At 42.4% G+C, this 22,476-nt stretch overlaps 1 protein-coding gene across 1 annotated transcript in view; it reads left to right on the forward strand.

Annotated features, from left to right (window-relative positions):
- Positions 1-22,476, forward strand: part of diaph2 (diaphanous-related formin 2) — a 333,165-nt gene that overhangs the window by 164,795 nt on the left and 145,894 nt on the right. The window contains exons 20-21 of the mRNA XM_030765467.1: positions 16,335-16,433; positions 20,349-20,443. Of these exons, the coding sequence (XP_030621327.1) occupies positions 16,335-16,433; positions 20,349-20,443 (194 nt within the window). The remainder of the gene's footprint in view (positions 1-16,334; positions 16,434-20,348; positions 20,444-22,476) is intronic.

Below are 22,476 nucleotides of genomic sequence, written 5' to 3' on the forward strand. Positions count from 1 at the left end.
ATAGCCTCATAGCCGCGGGGCAAAAGAAAGCCATTTTAGGCTTTCATCAGAGAGGCTTCTCATAATTAGGATTTTAATGGGGGTGGGGGTGGGTAAGGAGCAACAGACAGCAGACAGGGGCTTTATCCCCATGTAGATGAGAAAGAATTGTATTGTATGTGGGGATTATTTATTTATTTATTTATTTATTATTACTTAGTTGGTTACTTGAAACTCATTTATGTCTTTGTTGTGGAGTTGTTGCCTGGCCTCTTGAGGTCAGTAATGTATTAGGGAGTAGGGTAAACACTATTGTGTGTGTGTGTGTGTGTGCGTGTGTGTGTGTGTGTGTGTGTAGACTCTGTATTGAGGTAATTTGTGAGATGGAGCTGACCAGGCTCACCCTTCCCCTCTCTCACTGTTCCATCCTTCAGTCTTTTACTCTATAAATAGCTCTGACTCTAAATGGACAGTGTCACGTCTCTCTGCATCATTTACATTTGATATTTGATAGAAAGATGTCAGACAGAGTCCTTGTGAATTTTTATAGAGGAACTATAATTCACTCTCTCTTACTGTTCTGGTCTATCGCTGTTTCTGCCTCGCTCTGTCTGTCTGAAGATAGTTGAATTTTGTTTGTTAGAACATTTACTGCTTTGTGTCAGAAACTTTGATGGCATCTCGAGTGATCACTCTTCAACGAGCTGGCTGCCACTCAGTGGGCCTCAATGTTGAGTTGAAATGAGGTGATTTGATGCCATTCCAGAAGAGCGTATGGCTATTTCCCCTCTCTATCACTCAGATAGACAGAAAGGAATACTTGCACGGCTCTTCAGATGCTCCATTATCATTACCTATCCTATTTCCTGCCCGTCTTAAGGTGGCATTTGGAGTTCCATTGCAAGATGTGTCTGATGTTGCTTATATAGCAGATGAGCCACATCCCTCTCTGACATTCTAAATGGGAAGCAGCTGGAGTAAGTGATGGGAAAGAGGAGAGTGGGGGAGGGGAGAAAAAGGTGGGGAAATATACAAGTAACTGCCAAAATAAAGGAAACAGTTGAGTAAATGATGGATACTAAGCAGGTGTGTCTAGTCCGGTGTGGTTCCAGAGTTAATTGAGCAGTTAACATCCCATCATGCATAGGGCCCCGGTTACCCATTATTTTGGCCTGAGAATAAGCCTAGTGACTTTGAAAGGTGGATGATTGTTGGGGTATATTTGGCTCAGTAAACTTCAGTAATGAACACAGCCAAATCAGTTCATTAGAAATAAAAATGTGATATCATCTAGTGTGTGAATAAACAACAGCAGACTATCAAAATTTCACAGAGGGTGGTGCTGTGATCAGGTTTTAGTGCACAGTCTCCTTTTATTACTCCCAGATGAGAGAATTTACCACACACACACGCACACACACACACACACACACACACACATTCACACACATTCACACACACACACACACACACACACACACACACACACACACACACACACACACACACACACACACACACACAGAGTCTGATTGTTTGTATCTCACCATAAAGGGCTCATGTTTAGGTCCACTCAGCACTGTAGGAGTAAACTCCAGTAAATCAGCACCATTTTGAGTAATCACCATGAGCATTTCCCCATGAGAGAAGTCTCCTCTAAGATGACAATGCCGTCATCTTCAGGCCACAATTGGTCACTCAGTGGTTACCATGAGCATGGAAGCAATGGAAATCCCATACCTCAACTGTCTCAGTCACCAGATTTCAATCTATTCGAATGTTTGTGGGAGTTTCAGATGATGTGTGATAATGGTGTTGCATCTGCACAACAGAACTGCAGACACTTGTACGCGCCCTATGTATTTTTGTTCCCATTATGATAAATCAGACCAATGTGTACTGTGGTTAAACTGAACCAATGAAAAAATTGGGTTAGATGGATTTCCTGTCTTTGGTATGTAACGTTAGCCTGACCGTGTGTGTGTGTGTGTGTGTGTGTGTGTGTGTGTGTGTGGTAGGGCTCAATCACTTCTTTCTCACACAGGAGGGAACCGAGGTGATGTTGTGTATTCTAACCAATGTTTGTAATGATTGAATGGGGCAGTGTAGTTTAAAAACATAACCTAAAATGAACAGGCCAGATTCCTCCCTTTTGTTCAGCCATAGTATTTTAAAGTAACAGTGTTATTGAGTTTCATCCTCTTTCCAACCATACTAACAGAAATCAAGCAAGCTTTAGTGCCAAGCAGCAGAGTTCATTAAAGAAATATACTATACTAAGAAATATAAAATCATTATGACAGAGAGCAAATTACAAAAGAATTTGCCATTGATGATCGAAAAGTTTGCTAGTGTTAGATAAACAACAAAGTCTTTTCTTGCAGGCTTTGAACAAAATGTCTCTAAAACAAGGTAGGTCAATCAACATTGATTGCGATCATTTGTTCAGAATGTACAGGATGCTTTTTCCTGTGTGTGCCCTGTGTTGAGCATAATCTAATATCAGTCCTGCACTGTGCCAGACCCATAGAGATGTCTGAGCTCAGCAATACCGGTAATAATCAGCAACCCTGCAGCCTTTTCCTTTTGCCATTAAGAATAATGTCCGTTTTGACCACCCCTTTCCAGATGTTCTTTGAGCATGATTGATTGATCATTTTATTTCAGGTTAGCCAGGCATTGAAGCTCACTGTTCTATTTACAACAGTATTCAATATTGTAGATAGATTCCGAAGAGACAATCCTCATGTTACCCTAATGTACAGCTCAGTCTGGTGGCATCTAGTACATCCTGATCGCTCACTTAGATCATGTTGAATATGGTCTTCCACTCATTACCTAATATCGAAAAGTTGGACTAGAATAGATATGTGTTTGTATATGTTAAGATTGCTAGTTTAGCAGTGATACTGACTGTCGCTAGGAAGTCTGAGTTAGTATGAATCAGACTTAGTGTAGGAATGGTAGGCAAAATGTCGGTTCACAGAGAGAGTAACACCCTAGCGCTGACCATGTGTGTCTGAGTGAATTGAGGTGTGAACATGTCAAGGAGAATATATGGATACAGATATACAGATTAGAATGTAAACTTTACCTTTTGTGATCTGACATCTATATATCTATTTAAATTCCTCCCCCTGTTGACAGAGAGAGAGAGAGAGAGAGAGAGAGAGAGAGAGAGAGAGAGAGAGAGAGAGAGAGAGAGAGAGAGAGAGAGAAGAGAGAGAGAGAGAGAGAGAGAGAGAGAGAGAGAGAGAGAGAGAGAGAGAGATCTTGGCCTTGCTCATTTTCCATCTGACTGAAATTGGTAGTCAGGACTAGAGCTGTGTCCTTCAGTGATTCGGTGATGGCCTACTTTGAAAGTGAAATGCCAGCTATCGGAAAATGGAATGCCAATACAGTTGTTAATATGCTTGCACACCAGGGGTGAGCAAGGTAGTTGAAGAAGGCTGGAAAGGAATGCTAACTGCAAACCCAGGTGTTTGGTGTTCATAGAGAGAGAAGAGGGGGGGAAAAAAGTATGTTTGAAGTCCCCAGAGAGGAGTCTGATTGTAGGTAGCAGAGAAGCTAGCCAAGCTCTTAACGGACGACTTGTCCAGAAGAGTCTGAATAAATACTGTGTGAAATGACTGACCTGGTGAAAATGAAGTCTGTCTCCTATCACAGACATGTGTTGGTGATGTCAGTGTCTCTCCCAGTGAGGAGAAATAAATGTTAGGGGAATTTTAAATTTGATGAAATGATGTAAAAAATGAAAAAATAAATAAGATCCAGTTCATGCCTCCCTCTCTCTCTCTCTCTCTCTCTCTCTCTCTCTCTCTCTCTCTCTCTCTCTCTCTCCCTCTCTCCCTTTAATTTTTTCTCCTCCAACTATTTTACCAGTCTTAGCTGTTACATGTTCCCACATTATTGAATGATGTGTTCCCATTACCTATGTGAAATGCTTAATTGACTTATTTGTTTTGGAACATTTGAGAATGTTGAATCACATCTTTGGTTTCTTATTTGAATTGCAACACCCCCCCCCCCCCCCCAAAAAAAAAATAAGTAGTAAGATGAACAAGATCAGTAGAGGAATTTACCGATTCTCTTTTAATATAAACTCGCTCTCATACCCCATGAAGTGCCCGTATGAGCTAGCGGGACGATTTGCTTGAGCTGAAAGGGTAGAGATTAAAGACTCCCTCTGTTTCGGGCTCTGTTTGATGTTACCACACTGTTGCCGAGCGGTTGCTGGGCCATTGCCGGGCGGTTGCCAGGGCGCCTTGCTTACCCTGTGTCTTTTCAGACGAACATCACAACGGGCTTTTTTCGTTCCTCAGTTATCCCTCGAAACATCTCAGGAGAATCCTGCCAGGGCAGAGCCTGCTGCAGATCCTGATAAGTACGAGGAAACGGTTTTGCTATGGGGGGGGGGGGGGGGGGGGGATGAGGGAGCTCATCTGAGCCTTCACATAATCATTAATTATGAACAGAGAGTAACGCTCCCTCATCTCTTCATGATGAACTGTCCTTTAGTTTGTCATCATATACAGCAGATCTCCGTATATGCCCTACTGCTCCAGTAAATTCAGCAGAGTTAAAGTCTAGGAGATGTGGATTGGCAGCACTAAGGAGAGGGGGGGGGGGGGGGTTGGGCAATGTTCCACCTCCATCGGTAACACTGTAAATGTTGATAGACGTAAAAGTAATGAAGATGTTTATATGCATAGACTCCGTCTTTAATTGACTGCGAATCAGAAGTTTTAGATTTGCCTTACATATGTCTGAGGCTTTGCATCTGTGGTGCTAGGAGATGCATTGTGATAGAGATTTGTATCATTTATCTCTAGGGAGTTAACATTAGCAGAAACAAAAGAGCATGATCAAAGCTGGAGGCCACACTTGGTGAAATAGTAGCTGGAACTATTTAAGTGCTTAAGTGTCGGAAAGTGATGTACTTACATTTTTGAGTTCAGATGAGAGACTGTACTCCTTTGAATCTTCACGATCATAATGACAATATTCTTGCGGTGATGTTTTGTAGAATAGCATGTTGAAAGCATATTATACGTGCACCTTTTCATAGAAAATTGTTATATCTTTCACTCAGGGCCCCCGCCCGACTCAAGCTGTCATCTTTCTCTCTATTTTTCACTCAATTTAATTTATTCCAGTGTGTATACATCTTTTACATCACCATTTAGGTTTGAAGAGTAGAATCTGTATGTGTAACACTCAATACAGAGAGAGAGAGAGAGAAAGAGAGAGAGAGAGAGAGAGAGAGAGAGAGAGAGAGAGTGTGCAAAGGAGGAAAAAAAAAAGTATATTCAGCAAAGCTGTATTTGCTAGTTGTATGTCATTACTTTTAATTTTCACATTCCTATATGTGTTGCTGGGCAACCATCACTTACATCTGCTAGTAAGTACATTTGATGGGGGGGGGTTATTATTTCCCCTGCCACTCCAGCCACAGACATCACACAAACATCTCTTCACTTTTTTTTGTAGAGAAATATGAATGAGTGGAGTACAGTGGCAGGGTTTACTGTGAGAGGTGTACCCTTGTTGGGTGTCCAAGCATCTTTTTCAAAGGCTTGGGAGACCTGGGCCGGGGGGGGGTCAGGGACTCCAAGGACTCCTGAGGAGATCAAGAGCAGGCCAGGAGGCAGAGAGCATCCACACTTCATTCCATCTTCTGACAGGAGGAGTAAATATAGAGAGAAGACAAGAAAGAAAGGGAACACACAACCCAGTGATGTCTGTCAGCCCACTGCTCTGTGTGTGTGTGTGTGTGTGTGTGTGTGTGCTTCTTGAAATAGTGAAGGGCATGGCTTAGCTAAACAGGTCAGACACAAGTCACACGTTAAAAAGAGCGAGGTTTTCTTACTTGCACTCATTATCTGTACCCATAATCTCAAGACACAGTAACCTTTTTAACCACTTTGTAGAGATGTTTGATGTGACTGTAGCTTTAGATTGTGGTGTTAGTGTGTGAGAACAAAGATTGACATGGGGACCCGGAGAGATTACAAGCTTTTCCATGTCACACTAAATGGCGTCTTTCCTGTTCAGGTGTGTCACCTCTCCCCACCTTTAATTTGGTCCATCTTTGATAAAGATCACAGAGTCTGAGCACACAGTATCATTGTCATTGCATGGCTTCTCTTATCATGCATTGATCCTAGCGGTGTTCAAAGGATCCAGTGCTGTTTCATGATCAAATTTCACAGGAAGTTTTTCAGTCTTAGCGATGTACTCTCTCTCTCTCTCTCCCTCTCTCTCTCTCTCTCCCTCTCTCTCTCTCTCTCTCTCTCTCTCTCTCTCTCTCTCTCTCTCTCTCTCTCTCTCTCTCTCCCTCCCTCTCTCTCTCTCTCTCTCTCTCTCTCTCTCTCTCTCTCTCTCTCTCTCTCTCTCTCTCTCTCTCTCTTTATTTCTCTCTCCGGGAATGCTGAAAGGTAGCCTACTATATATATATATATATATATATATATATATATATATATATATATATATATATATAGACACACACACACACATCTGTTTGGGTTGGCTAGTTTCCTGAGCCATGTTTCTGTCGATACTTGCATTTCCTGCCCTGGAATCAGAGTGACCCAGTGCCTGATCGTAAAGGTCCAGTTGTAATTTGATGTTGTTTATAGATTTGTTTACCCCAGTATTCACTCCGCTCTTTGGACCTTCAAAAGCCACTGTGCTGCCATTATAAAAGAATTTGTGCTCCTTGGTTTTACATCATTCCTTCTCTCTCTCTCTCTCTCTCTCTCTCTCTCTCTCTCTCTCTCTCTCTCTCTCTCTCTCCACTCATCCTGGAGCATGTGGTTTTATGATAACCGCAGTCGTGTACACCACAGAAATGATGGAGAAACGCACGCACACACACACACACACACAAAAAAAAAAAAAAAAAAAAAAAAACTGTTTCACTGCCTCCACTGTAGTAGATGTCTCCCACTCTTTTTAGTCATCCATATAACTTATTAAGTCAAACTAAAACCGTTATAAATCTGGCCATTAAACCAAACAAGAGGAACTGTAATCAAGGTTATACTTTTCAAAAGGCATAGTGACAGGTTTTGCTTTTTAGGAAAAGGAATCAGAAATAATTGGCCGTTTGGAACAAAAGGCCTTGTCACATAGCTGTGATGAAGGATGGTTTTAACAGTGCCTGTGAGGTCCCTCTTCTTTCTGTTGTCCCTCTTTTTTTTTTTTTTTCTCTCCCCTCCATTTGTTTCCTCTCCCCAGGACTTTCTCTTTTCTCTCTTTCATGCTCCATTTTTATACAACTCCCTCTGTTTTACTTGTCTCTTTCCTGGCTCTGACTGTCAGGACCCCTGTGATGGGAAACATGGGAAGTGGTTAATCTGGAACTGGAGAGAAAGCTGTGCAAGTGTGTGGGTTTGAGAAGAGAGGCCCTCGGGGCTGGCTAGAGAAATGCAAGCCGAGAGAGAAAACCACACCATGATCTTTGTTCACCTTAACCAGCTGGACCGTGTTTGTCCCACGCAGAGTAAACCCCCGCTAGCTTAGGACTTTGGAAAAACAGCCCAGTGTTTTGCGGTGCTTTTGGTGCTTTAACGGGCCGGGCCTCCGTTTACATTAACCCGCTCTCATAGGGAGATTTGAACCACTGCCCTCAACTTACACTCCCTTTTCTTGCTCCCTACCTGAGCAAAATCTGATCAGTCACTGCAATAGCACAGAGATATAGTGTATCTTTGATCTGTAATGCGTTACAACAAGAAAAGTACATTCATATGAACTCTCTCTCTCTCTCTCTCTCTCTCTCTCTCTTTCTCTCTCTCTCTCTCTCTCTCTCTCTCTCTCTCTCTCTCTCTTTCTCACACACACACACACACACACACACACACACACACACACACACATTTGGTGAATAAATTGTACTTCCAGCTCTCTTCAGATGCTGAATGCTGAATATTTAATCAGTGTGTTTTTTGTACCATCCAGTGACACCAGTGTACTCTGGACACATGCTGTCGAAAGAACAGTCGTCAGGAAAAAATCCCCTATCCACAGTCTCACGCCTTGCACTGCTTCACACACTCACACGCCTGTCAGGAATTGTTTATCCTCAACTAGTGAATCCATAGGTCTGTGAAGGGTGGCAGTGCATGCAATTTAGTGGCAGCTGTCTTTTGTTGAATTGCGTTACTTACAATTATACTGTACATTTCTGGCCCAGGTCTGATTTCCCCAGATAAACCCATCTCTCACTAACAAGCGTGACTCTGCACTGCCAGGGAAGAAAAATCCCCCCCCCCCCCCACTCTATCCTTCAGCAAACCTTGACATTTCCTTGCACACCGTTGCAAAGAAATTCTTAAGTCCTTTCACACCTTAGTAGACAAATTGGATCAACCTATTGGCTAACCTTCAAGAGAGAAGATAATACTTGTCCACATATTTTTTTAACATAAAGCTTGAGAATCAGCGGGATACTGAACTTATTTTCCCCCTGAGTGTTTAGTTTTAGTCTGTTCTGGCCAGTTTTCCCCAACATGGACACCAACCAAGAGCATAACAACTCTAACAGAGGGTGTTCTGTGACTCTCAAAGATATAGCTATTGAAACGTTGGCCAAAACACAATTGCAGTAACACTAAACATTTTGTCAATTCTCATATAATATTTAATTTCTTTCATTATAACATCGCCACTTTCCCATTGCGTTCTTCTAAACCCAAGCTTCGAGTTTTGACAGTGATGTCATAGGTGGTGCAGTGAAATGCTACATGTTATCCAATAAAATGTCAGCCCTTATTTGAATCAGTAGAAACGTTGGCTTCCAGTGCAGTTACTTCCTTGAGAATTTTAGATTGATTAGAGAAAAATATCGACTGCTTAAAGCCGGATTAGAAAAAAATGGTAACGGCTGAGTGTCGTGTCAACCAATAATCAAATCTGTTCATTGTAGCTTGGCTAAGAATTTAAAATAAATTCAGTGATTGTGTGAATCACTGTCTTTCCACTTAGACCTGATAGGTGAGATGGGGTCACATGTCAGAGTGTAATCTGATATCTTATTGGCTGCAGAGTTAAGTCTGTAGTACACCCTCAGGGCCTGCCCAAGTTTAAGCTGTGACCCTTCCCACACTCTCAGTGTACTGGCAAAGTCTGTCCTGGAATGAAGTCCTTGGGCAGGTTTTACTACTAACACTTTCAGGCTTTTTTTGTTTTTTTTGTTCTTTAAGCAACCCACTAGCCTTCAGAATACTGATGACAGACATGTAAAATGCAAGATCTTTTCTCCTTCCTGTTAATATTGATTTTTATTACTTTATTCACCTAACTATCGTTACACTTTTTCAGCTTTATGTCAAATGCCTCCTCAACTGAGTTTTCTCTCAAATTGCTTAATGAAGCAAAATTGTCAATGCTGTGTCCTGTCTTTCACAGAAAACTGTTTCAGTGTTTTCCGTTCAAGTGACTGTGAACCTTTTGTGGAAAAGATAGCCTATTAACAGCTCTGCACTCAGCATATTCATACAATGAGAGGGGAGCCATTAGTAATGCTTTGGCGGGTTATGTATAAATCTGCTGGCTAAGTGAACTGTGGATCTGAGAAAAAGGAACCACCACGCTTTGGTGAGCTCGACTTTGACAAGAGGCTCAATCCCCTAGATGGTTTACATAATTATTTTCATAGCTTGGATTCCGTTTACTCAACGATTAAGTCAAGGTTATGGGATCATGTTGCCATTTCTGAGCAGTAGAGACCTGTTTCACTGGAGGAAAAGTCATGTTTCATTGACTATGGGATTTCAGTTTGTTCCCATAGCCCACATGTATAAGTCTAAGGCAAGGGGCTAAGAGTAGACATGTAGTTAACACAGAACAGAACTGACTGTAAATTAACTCCCTGATCTGAGAGAGGAAGATGTGGTTTATTGCCTTGAGCTCTAATATCTCCAAATCATGCGTACATGTTTCTGTTTGTGTGTTTAGGTTAGATCTTTCCCTCAAATGGAAAGTATTTATGTATTCTAGAATTCAGCAATCCCCGAATAAACACACACACACACACACACACACACACACACACACACACAACAACAGCAACAACAACAACAGCAACAGCAACAGCATACAAAGACACGAAAACTCTCATGCTTTCATTAGGTCACAGATGCTAAAGTAGACAGTTGACTTCTGCTGTGAGCACTAGGCCTGAATTGCCTTTGCCTGGCCTTTCTGCCTCTGATAGAGAGGAAATCAGGCCTCACCTGCCACTTAATCACCATTATCATTAGTTTGTCCCTCCCCTTTCCCTTGTTATCATTAAAGATGATGATAATTGCATGGATGGGAGCACCACTGCTCCCTCGGCTGCTGTTCCCCCCAATTCACCTTGGCTGCAGCAGACTTGAGCCTGCAGACCTCAGGTACTCAATGTGAAGGTCAGCATGGAGTCAGAAAGTCAGGGAGGGTGTCATTACACAGGAGACGCCTCTTTATAGCCCGGCATCATAAAACGATCACAGGAAACCTCAACTACATTCATTTATTTATGTTGAATTTCTCTCTCTCTCTCTCTCTCTCTCTCTCTCTCTCTCTCTCTCTCTCTCTCTCCCTCCCTCTCTCTCACAAGCGTGCACACACACACACACACACACACACGCGCGCGCTCTCACATTCACTTTTTTCTTTCTTTTACTATCAGGCAGCGAACCTGGAAGTGAGTTGTGATTAATGATAGATTGTTCCTGATGAACAACTCTTAGCCACCAATTTCTAGACCACATAATCAAAATCTGCTTGACACAACCCACTGTCAAGTCTCTCTCTCTCTCTCTCTCTCTCTCTCTCTCTCTCTCTCTCTCTCTCTCTCTCTCTCTCTCTCTCTCTCTCTCTCTCTCTCTTTTTTTTTTTGCATTAACATTAACAGTTGTCTTGATATGAGCATGTTTGTTATGCTTTTCCCAGTTTTTTTTGTTTTTTTTTTTGTTTTTTGTTTTTTCCCCCTCCCTCCCCTCCTCTCTCCCTATTGACTGCCCTGATCCAATCAGTGCTGGTTTGCCAGACAGAGAGGGGAAAAAAGAAACAATTTCAGCTCTCTGACTGAAAGAGAAAAGGATTGCCTTTTTGAGAGTGGGAGCACGCATGTTAGAGCCCCGATTGAGGGAGGAGTGGAGAGCGAGCTTTATATCCTGCACGATAAATTGGCTGTGTGAAAGAGAAAGAGACCTCTGTTTAGCCCCAGTCAATGTCAGAAATTGGTCACAGCTGGAATTCTCTGGTCAAATGGTGTTTGGAAAACTCAAGCATGTTCTCTATTTTGGGAAGTCTTGCACATTGTATGATTGTAGGAGTGAAGCTGACAGAAACATATGTTGTGTTTTATCTTTCTGAAGTCATATAGGTACAGGCAATCTGGTGCAGAAACATCTTTGCTCATCATCAGTGAACCAAAATGTTTCTACTTTGTCAACCATTTTACTTGTCATTTTTGGACATTACTAGTAACCTATGTCCATTAAGTCTACGTATTGGTTGGTTGATTGATTGATTGATTGAATGCACTATTGATTTAAGATCAGACTTTCATCTTGGGCACTACCATCATGAGATATGATTAGCCACGTCTGACACGTCTGACAGACTAAATATGTGACTCAGTAATAGTGCTGAACATTATATACTCCTTTAGAAAAGAAGGGAAAAAAAAAGGTTGAGGTTAAGGTGCAGTTTTACAGACAGATTGTACATTCAGAGGAATAAATTGCTTTGTGGACAGCTAGTCTCCACATTGTCTGCTGTGCTCAGTCTTTCCAGGGCATTAAACACACTCTTAGAGAACCTGTCATCAGTGTTTTCCTTGCTCTGCTGAAGACTCTCCTTCCATTGCTCTCTTCTAAGCTGAAGTGAAGCTTCTCTGTCCGGAAGTGAACATGTGGTAGTGTTTAACTTGCTAATGCTCTTGGCTTTTTTGGCTTGCCTCCGGGGAGATATCACATGGAAGGCTCCCAACAGAAGGAATCTAGTCCAGTAAACAGACTTGACGCCCATGTGTAGAGAACTCTGGAAATCTTTCGCTCCCATGGGCCGCCCTCCTTCCAAAAATCATAGAGAGGGACCTTGCATAGCCACCATGTGATCTTGGACATGTTTTTCTATAGATCCCCACCCCCTCTAGTCAGTTCTAAATTTACTATTTGATTTCACCTTATTCTGTGGACCTCTGGAACCCCTCCACATTTCATACAATGATGTAGCTGGACTCTGTTTTGCACCATTCCACACACACACACACACACACACACACACACACACACACACACACACACAGACACCCCACCCCAATTGGCTTTGTCACTTAGACCCAGGAACGTACTTACTTAATTACTTACCTACTTCTTTCTTTCTTTCTTTCTTTCTTTCTTTCTTTCTTTCTTTATTAATTAGTACAATTTGTGCCTCTCTCTCTCTCTCTCTCTCTCTCTCTCTCTCTCTCTCTCTCTCTCTCTCTCTCTCTCTCTCTCTCTCTCTCTCTAACTGTGTGAATTATATGGGGCACTCTGCTGTGCACAGTCATTCATATTTTAGTGATATTTATATGCTACATGTTTGTAGCGTGTCTTTACTCAACTTTAATTTCATTGTGTAATAGGAGTTCTGCATAAAATCTTAACGAGCCATCTGTAGGAGTTGTATTGTTTGCAGACACTGTCTGTGAGCTCCTTGCTGAGAGACCCAGCTTGCTCTCATACACTGTTCTCTGTGTGCCCAGGAAGGGGAAAAAAAAAACAAAAAAAACAATCCTGTCCTTCCTGTCTCATTTACAACCAATAGACCCACCACCTGATCTCCAATACGTCTCCCAGCAACTCAAACCACTAATTTTGGTTCCTAAGAAAAGCAATTAATGTGAACCTGTGGCTCTTGCTGTTATTAATTTGTGATGAAGATTGCATTATCGCCTGGCGCTGGTCTGTCAGCCTGTCACACAAATGAAGCATCTCTTTGTGAACCGTCATCCATCTTTTCATTTGGTATGGCAGCTCTAACCAAACACGACTGCTGCCAATTTTAGTCCTCTCTCTCTCTCTCTCTCTCTCTCTCTCTCTCTCTCTCTCTCTCTCTCTCTCTCTCTCTCTCTCTCTCTCTCTCTCTCTCTCTCTCTCTCTCTGAGTCATGTTTTTATGAAGTTGTGCATGGAAGAGCACACACACAAATAAAAGCTTAAAGGACAAAGGAGGCTGTATGGATGGACTTATGTCTTAGCCATTGGAGGGAAAGAGGAACACGTCCTGTTTTGTGACTGCCGTGCCTATGTCAACAGCCTGAGTATATTCTTGTGGGTAGATCAAGTAGTTTAGCTCACTTGGCCAAAGCAAATCTGGCTCGGCTCCCGTTCCTAAACCATGTTTGCATGAGAAGCCTGGTAGAAAACTCCAGATTGCCTGCTCCGGATGCAAGTTCTAGCACACTTTCTGGTTACGACTAGCACCTAAAAGCCCTTTGCAATGAAATCTTGATGTCTGCTGTGGGAATTGAGAATCAGTTGATCCTAAGTCACTTCTACTTCTCTATCACAGTGCTGTGATATCATTGTCACATATAAAATGCATGCATAGCTATCATACTAATCGTAGTATAAACTGTAAAAGATTTAGTATACTGCCTGTAGCTCATTGAAAAAGCCCTAAAGGAGCAATCCATTACATATAGCAAAATGCAGAAACTTATGCCACCACCAGTCAGGGAAGTTAGTCTCATCACCCATCCTGAAGGGCTGGGACGTCTGTCAGTGCGTAATGTATTGTTGCATGGTTATGGATGCTTTGTGGTATTTAAGCTGGGATATTGTAGCCTACAGGGTGTGGAGGCTCACAGCTGGGGAGGGTGTGTGGAAAACAGCCTGCTGGGAGTGCGAGCTACACAGGTGGGGAAGCAGCTGGTGGAAGTGGTGGGTTTGAGGGACTGGTGATGTGGCTGGAGGAATGGGGGCTGGAGATCTGTACTTTCCGTTCCCCAATATGGTGCAGCTTTCATTCTTCCCATATTTGCTTCCTTAGATGTGAGGCTCCCCCGAGACCATCCCCTCTCCTCCGTTTTTCAGGATCTTATGTATTGAAATATTCGGTTATTTTTTTTATTGTAGTTCTAACATTTCAGTGGTCAGGCTTCAGAGGAGGTCAGTTAGAGAGCTGGACTGATGCCAAGTACATACCCACAATATTGTTTTGACCTGTTCTGGGAGGGCCCAAGTCTTAATCGGGGGGGGTCAGAGACCCCGCCCCCCACCCTGCGCCGTTCCGTAATTCGGACCTTGCATTCTGCTCTGAAAGTGGATCTTTTCATAGTTTTGTAAAATCAAGAGCCCTGTAAAGTTATATGACAAGATGAGTGCAGCAGAGTCAGATATCACTTAAGCTTTTTCTGGCTGTATTCTATAACCAGGGACTACTCTGGAATGTCTATCTGATTGGGAGTCATATAAGTACAGTTGCTGCGTAAAACACAGGTTCAGTCGACAGAACAGTCCCAGTTCTTCCACAACAGTTATCAAAGCATTGGTGTCCATGCTGTACAGTCAGCTGGTTTAACATGAAACGGAAGCCATCATCCTACATGTCCAGAACCGATGATCATAAGATCACTCCTAAAAAGCGCTTGTTATCCAAGAAATAAATAAATAAGACAAATTTTTGTGTGTGTGTGTGTGCGTGTGAGAGAGAGAGAGAGAGCGAGAGAGAGAGAGAGAGAGAGAGAGAGAGAGAGAGAGAGAGAGAGAGAGAGAGAAGATCCTCATATACAAAAGAAAGCACTAAGTTTAAGATTTAATTGTTTTTCATGGAGAAACTGTAGGTAGGCAGAATATTTCAAAGAGGCATCTGTCTGCTGGCAGTGTTAACAGAATGTATGAGAACTGTTGATAATAACACATCCTCCACTTGCATAGGAGAAACTAAATCTTTGATAGTTCCCACAGATATGCAGATATTTTCTTTTGGAGAAGATTGTTTGTTCTAGATTCCCTGAGAGAATTCTACCTTGGGCTTAAATAAATAGCAGACTTGTTGGTGATTAGCGCTACGTTGCGCTTCCTCTCTCCCACAAGCAATTTGGGAACGAAGAAGTTTTCTCCTGCTGTTTCCACCTGAGCATGTCTCTCTCTCTCTCTCTCTCTCTCTCTCTCTCTCTCTCTCTCTCTCTCTCTCTCTCTCTCTCTCTCTCTCTCTCTCTCTCTCTTTCTCTTACCTCTCATTTAAAAACATGATGATTGTTCCCCAGGCTGACTCTAGATTTTGGTCCCATGATAATGTGGTAATTTTGTACAGGGAGAAGATGGTAGGAAAGCTGTAGTAAAGATTTGCTGACACATTCAGTCAACAGGAGATGTGGTTTCTTTGTGTCGGAGTTTTGCAAACGGAACCAGTCTCGAAAGCCACCACTTATGACAGTGATCAGGGGACTGGACTCAACTGTTTGACTGGGCTTTCGGTTCTGTAGGATTGTTATGCCAACATAGTTGTGTGTGTGTGTGTGTGTGTGTGTGTGTGTGTGTGTGTGTGTGTGGGTCACTGCTAAAGAGCCTTGTTTGGAGTGATAGAAAACAGTTTTCCTACGATGGACTGGCGACCTGTTCAGGGTGTTTTCCTGTCTCTCACCCAATGAGCGCTGGGATAGGCTCCAGCACCCCTGCGACCCTAATAAGGACAAGTGGCTTAGGAAATGAATGAATGAAAAGACAGTTTTCAATGATCTTCTGACTGGAGCAACACTGACACCCTACTGGTCTTAGACAAATAGACAAGTCACAAGCAAGTCATTGTGCTTCATTACTGAATCAAAGTGCCCTCTGTCCCAAGTTTATTGGCAGTGAGCCAATGCACATCATTACCTTGAAACGTGATTGAATTCCATTCTGAAAGAAGATACTCTGGATTTTGTTGGCTAGACAAAGTGGTTACTACTAAGGAGTTAGTATGCACTTCATGCTCATCTATTATTACAGCTGCAGTGTTGCCACCCCACACCAAAGATAAACAAATACATGTGTAAATAAATAAATAAATAAATAAATGCATAGATAGAGACATAGATAGATAGATAGATAGATAGATAGATAGATAGATAGATAGATGGATGGATGGATGGATAGATAGACAGACAGACAGACAGACAGACAGACAGACAGACAGACAGACAGACAGACAGATAGATAGATAGATAGATAGATAGATAGATAGGTAACTAACTAAATACTTTATTACCAGAAATCACCATTTCAGGTGCTTTTTTTTTTTTTTTTTTTTTTTTTTTCTTTTTTTTTTTTTTTTTGCAAACCACATACCTATCTTCACATTAATGAATCTCTCTCTCTCTCTTTTCAGTGAAAAAAGATGTGGATGAAGCAGATGACAGGATGACACAGTTTAAGAAAAAAGCAAAAGAGCTACGCATTCTGGATCCTAAGACAGCACAGAACCTGTGTAAGTTCTCACAAGCACTCACACTTCCTCTTCCTCTGTGACTGCTGTTAAGGAGCCAAGAGCACTACAGTCAAATCGCTCTGTCATTATGGGCCACATGCAACACAAATGAGTGTCTGCTAATCAGCCTCAGCAAACAGAAATTGGACTGAATTTGCCAATACTTTTAACCCCCCCGGAGTAATACACCCACGCTTTTAATTTTGTCTTGCATTAGTTTCCACTCAGGAAGTAATGAGAGTTGTTTTGGCATTTTTGGGTTGGATCATTGTTATTATAAATAAATGAAACCATCCAGTCTCTGAGAAATCTGTTATAACATAAACACATAACAGGATGAAACAAGACTTCAGGTCTTTGTGTTTGGATCACGCTAACTGCAGATGGGAGTCATATGCTGCTCCAACACTGTCTGTATTTCTTTGCGTTTGACTCTTATCCATTGCATTTTCAATTTCAAAACCTGAGAGACAGTGGTGTTATTAGGGTTATCTGTGTTGTTTGAATCAGCTAGTGACAGAAAGGGTGCCCATGTAGGCCTGCAGTTCTTCTCAATTTCAGGAACAGGACTGAATAAGGCCTTTCTCATTCATTGTCCTATCGAAGCAACACATTGATGTTTGAGAGCCCCTCCATCGTTTATGGCGTTATAACCTATATTGATCGGTAATCCTTATTCCCCAGGGGAATCCCTGTGCTACACAGCGATAGTTCAGCCCCCCTTTAGCTTTTATGCTCAGTCCTCGATCCTTACACAGAGGATATGTGCATGAATACATTAGGCCTTCAAGGGTGACCACCATGCCTTTTCGGGCTATGATTGATGAGAGGAGCATGAGGGGGCAATTTAATTCCCCCACATTCACCCCCCCAACACACTCACACACACACACACACACACACACACGCACGCACGCACACTCACCATCACCACCCCCACCACCACTCTTAACTTCAAGTGAAGCACACCTTAGATATACAATATCTCGGATAAAGGTTCATGCAATATTCATGCTTAATGCTAAAATAACCAGCAGCTTAAATGTGTGCGTGTGTTGTCTATCCTTGTTTGGCCAGAAGAATTGCTGATAGAATGTGTTAATGCAGTTTGAATGCACAAAAAGAGGATGGTGACGGAGTTATGTGGTGAAAGTATGACGTACAGGTTGCCATTAGCTTTTACACACTGTCTGTATGTATTTGTACAGTTTGTGTGTTTTTGAGGAGGGACAATCCTTTTTACACACCCACACACACACACACACACACACACACACACACACAGGCACGCACACACACACACACACACACACACACACACACACACACACACACACACACACACACACACACGGGTATGTGCTCACTAATGTTGTGATGGTCAAGAGTGGAAATGTAACAAAATAACTTGTGTCTGTGCCATGTTTGATTATGAGTGCAGTCCAACAGATGGGCTCTGCTTTGGCAGGAACCATCTCTCTCTCTCTCTCTCTCTCTCTCTCTCTCTCTCTCTCTCTCTCTCTCTCTCTCTCTCCTTGAGGCTGTCTCTCTTTTTCATTCACCATGATTCTTGTTTGGTCCTACTTGGGGTCTGTCTCTGCCAACAGAGGAGTTCATTATTTTTGGAGCTATTGTATGGGAGTTAGTTATTCTCTCATTGTCTGTGAACACAGAAAGAAAGAAAGAAAGAAAGAAAGAAAGAAAGAAAGAAAGAAAGAAAGAAAGAAAGAAAATAAAAAGATGTGGAAGACCCCATGAAGCCGGCTACTTTTAGCTGTTTTAAGAGTCGCCAGTGACTTTTCGTGGGCTTGATATTTTCTTCCTCTGCCCTAATAGAAAAAGAGAGAGAAGGGTGAAAGAAATGTTTTCTAAAGCCTGATGGACAATAGGTCTGTCTTAGTGCCTTCAGCCCTTTCGAGGGAGCGTTACTCATACCCCCAGGAGTCAGTCTGTTCACTCATGCTCCAAGGAATCAGTCGCACATACCCACGCAAACTAAGACATGCGGAGAGAGCGAAAGAGAATGTAGTTGTAGTCTACGTTTAAGGTGTCTGAACAATGTTTGTATTCTGATGTTGCCTGTGATTTATCCCTACCTCCCCGTTCCCTAGTGCTGACTTACCCTTGTGTTACGCCCTCATGAGTTAAACACTTTGCAAATAGACTGACATATTACACAAGCACACTCACACAAGGCTTTTTTTTTTTTTTTTGTGTGTGTGTGTGTGTGTGTGTGTGTGTGTGTGTGTGTGTGTGTGCATGTGTGTGTGTGTAAAGAGTCACATATCTTCTCTGCGACTCTGCGGGTGGGGTCCACTGCAGCTGTAATAATAGATGAGCATGAAGTGCATAGTAACTCATCCCATATGAGCGTAGGTTGAGATTGGATGTAACTGAACTAAACACTTCCCATATGAGTGTGGGGTAATTCTGGAAGATGTAGCTAAATCTAACACTTCTCATATGGGAGTGGACCAGCAGTAGAAGGAACTGTGTGTGCTGGAGGGAAAACCAGGTCCACAGATGAAACAACCAATCGTCTGTCGTCAGCACTAGAGACCTGGCCTTGCCTAAGCCTAAGCCATGAGACCCATTAACATGTAGTCATACATGCAGAGGAAACAGACTGTTCTGTTCCTCTTCAGTAGAACTGAGCTAAATTGATCCAAAGGAATCTTCCAAGCCCTACCCCCAACTCAGGCCAAAACTCAGTTCTCAAAATAGACTTGAATGGAACACAAGAGGAGGGCTTAGATTGTAATGTTCCAAACCAGTGAAAGTGGATTATTTGTACCATTGCTTCATGTTGAATTCAGTCCTTTTTTCACCAGTTTGACACGCCCTTGTCGGGGACACATCAGGACACATTAGCGTTTACACTACAAAACATATGTGGTCAAATGCGCCCCAGGCCACCTCGGCAAGTGGTTTGAGCGATCGGATCACAATGTGTCTTGGGGGTTGTTTGGTGGTCGTATTTTGTGCTGTTCACTTGTGATCTGGTTGCCCGAGGCACATTTTAAAACCTTGTGTAAACAGGGTCTAAGTGTTATGATCTCATCTTTATGCTTATGAGTTAGTTCTTTTACTGTTTGTATGTCCCATATTTCATTCCTAAACTAAGTATTCAGTCTTCAGTATCAGTTTATGTGAGTGTGCCGTGACACTGCATGCAGATACTCTTCCGTTCAAACACTATATGCTTCCGTCCCCTTTAAGCATCTCGTGACTTAAATCCTGCTAAATTCTCTTCTTGTGAAGCTGCCACATTGCTCTAGGCAGATGGCCCTCTAATTTGGAGCATTGGAATGGAGTGAAGTTGCAGGAGAACTCACATGCAGAGTCATTGAGACAGAATGAATGGGTGTTTATCAAATCTGCTGTTAATCATCATTTTGATATTGACTTGATTTATATGAACGAGGAAAGCAAAAAAAAAAAAAAAAAAACTGACTTTCATCGGTGTCCATTTTGACTCAAAACTGGTAATTATGTAATTATGTTTACCGGGGTGGTTTCAAGAGGGTGTGAACTCCTTTTCTAATGTTCCTCTACAGTCTTGGTCAGGGTTCCATTTGTCAAAATTACACCTCAGGAGTATAACATAGGTATAGGAGTTTTGATAGGACTTTTGGTTGTGACCAAGCCACAACCCCCCCCCCCCCCCCCCCCCCCCCCCACCTTTTCATTGTTAAGAGCTGTGTGCATATGTGTGTGTGTGTGTGTGTGTGTGTGTGAGTGACTTTTCAATTGTTCCGGTTAGACACAAACAGTTCTTCTGAAACCTCACAGTATTTCACCTTCCAAACCATCAAGTTATAGACTTTTTGGCTGCAGTCATTTTGTGTGAAGAGTGATGAGGGCGAGCGAGAGAAACGGGTAGAAAATGACTCCTTCATCTTTTCTGTTCCACAGCTATTTTTCTGGGCTCTTTCCGACTGCCTTATGAAGAGATCCGAGACATTGTGCTGGAAGTAGATGAAGAACGGCTAAGTGAAGCACTAATTCAGGTAAACTGAAGTGTGTGTGCGCGCGCGCGTGTGTGTGTGTTCTTGTACCTGCTGCATAGTGAGGACCAAAACAAGTTTTTAACCAAGAGAGTGAAGACATTTTTGGGAAGTGAGGGCATTTTGGCTGGTCCCCACTTCTTCAAAGGGCTGTTTCAAGGTTAAGACTTGACTATAGGATTCAGGTCAGAATTAGAATTAGGTTAGGGTTAAGGTAATTGTTGGGTTAGGCATTTAGTTATGGTGGTAAGAGGCTAGGGAATGCATTATGTCAATGAGTGTCCTCTGTGTGTGTGTGTGTGTGTGTGTGTGTGTGTGTGTGTGTGTGTGCGCGTGTGTGGGTGCGTGTGTGCGTGTGTGCTTGCATTCAATTGATGTCGCTCTGTTCATTTTTCATTGAAAGCATATATTTTCTTTCTTATCTATTGTGACATACACAGAGATGTATTTTTGTATGTATGCATTATCTGGACGACATTATTCAAACATCTCTTGAAGCTCATGCCCAGTTGGCTTCATTGACTCTACCCATGCTGGCTCCATTCTTTCAGTCCAATGGATGAAGCTCCATTCATCTAACTATAAAAGACTGTGTGAGACCAGACTTGGCACCCTGCCTGATCTCCACCCACCCCTCCAGTGCCCTTTGTCTTCCAGGCAAGATTGATGATCCTCCTGGAACATTTCCACACTATGTTTCTTTGTCCGTCTGAACTCCGTAATTGCAAGTGACATGCATCTCCTGAGATGCGGATGCATCTCTTGTCTATAAAAGAGTTGATCTCATTTACATAGGACCACCCTCTCCTTTTAAAAGTCCATCCCCCTTGTAACCTGCTGCCTCTGGTGTGTGTCTTTCACTGCTATGAGTTAGGACTCCTTGGCACTGTGTTTTAAAGGGAAGTATAGACTGTCCGTATTTCACGGTCAGAAAGATTCCAAGTGTTCCTCCCTGGGAGTGAACACTAGAGGGTGCCTTCTTAGTGCCCTGAGAAGTTTGTTTCATCGTTTACTAGAAAGCTTTCACCCTAAATGCTCCCATTTCAGAGAGAGAGAGAGAGAGAGAGAGAGAGAGAGAGAGAGAGAGAGAGAGAGAGAGAGAGAGAGAGAGAGAGAGAGAGAGAGAGAGAGAGAGAGAGATGTGTACATGAAGAGAGATAAAGATGAGGAGATGAGTCATCTTTTATTTTTATTTTATTTTGTTATCCACCTTTAGGGCTCCTAAGCAAATACTACAAGTGACTTTTAGACCTAAAAAACATTTCCTCAGTTTGGATCTTGCAGCGTTGTGTGTCTTTGTCAATAGAAATTGGGAAATGAAAATGGTTCTGCAGTACTGTTCTGAGTGATTGTGTTGTGAGTAATGCATTTTTTCCCCCTTCCTAACTTAAATCTAAGCTGTGATTCATGATAAGATGTTTTTTGGGATGTAATGTTTAATAACTGACTGTAGGTAAGTTGTAGTGTTTGAGTGGTATGTAAGGAGGCAGTGGGGGAGGGTTTGTAGAGGAGTGAATTGTCTTCCCTGCTGTGGACTGGACTCTTGAGAGTCATCCACTCTCCTCTTTCCTCATCTCCAGGCTCACATTAATCACCTTGAACTGCCTGCTTTCAGTCTTTTGTCAATCACAGACAGAGAGAGAGAGAGAGAGAGAGACTCATGTGCGCTTTCTCCCTTATTAAGTGCTTGAATAGATTTTTTTTTTTTTTTTCTTTTTTTTTGTGTGTGTGTGTGTGTGTTAGATGAATGAGAGTTTACAGTTTAGATGTTGCTAGGATGAGCACACATCAATCATATGGGTAAGGAGAGAATAGTATAAAGGTCTGTGTGCGTGTGTGTGTCTGTTTGTGTTGGGGGCTATGCCATGCCTCTCAGAGTACAGATGCAAAGCCCAGAGGGTGTCATTAGACTTTTTTTTTTCCTCCTCCTTCTTCTTGCTTTGCTTCCAGCTGGGCTAAAGGAGAGGAAGAGAAGGGCTCTATCTAGCTCTCCTTCACGTTGTGGTCAAGGAGGTGGCAGCTCTCTGTAGACAGAG

The sequence above is a fragment of the Chanos chanos genome, chromosome 2, assembly GCF_902362185.1.
Source record: "Chanos chanos chromosome 2, fChaCha1.1, whole genome shotgun sequence".
Taxonomy (NCBI): Eukaryota; Metazoa; Chordata; class Actinopteri; order Gonorynchiformes; family Chanidae; genus Chanos; species Chanos chanos.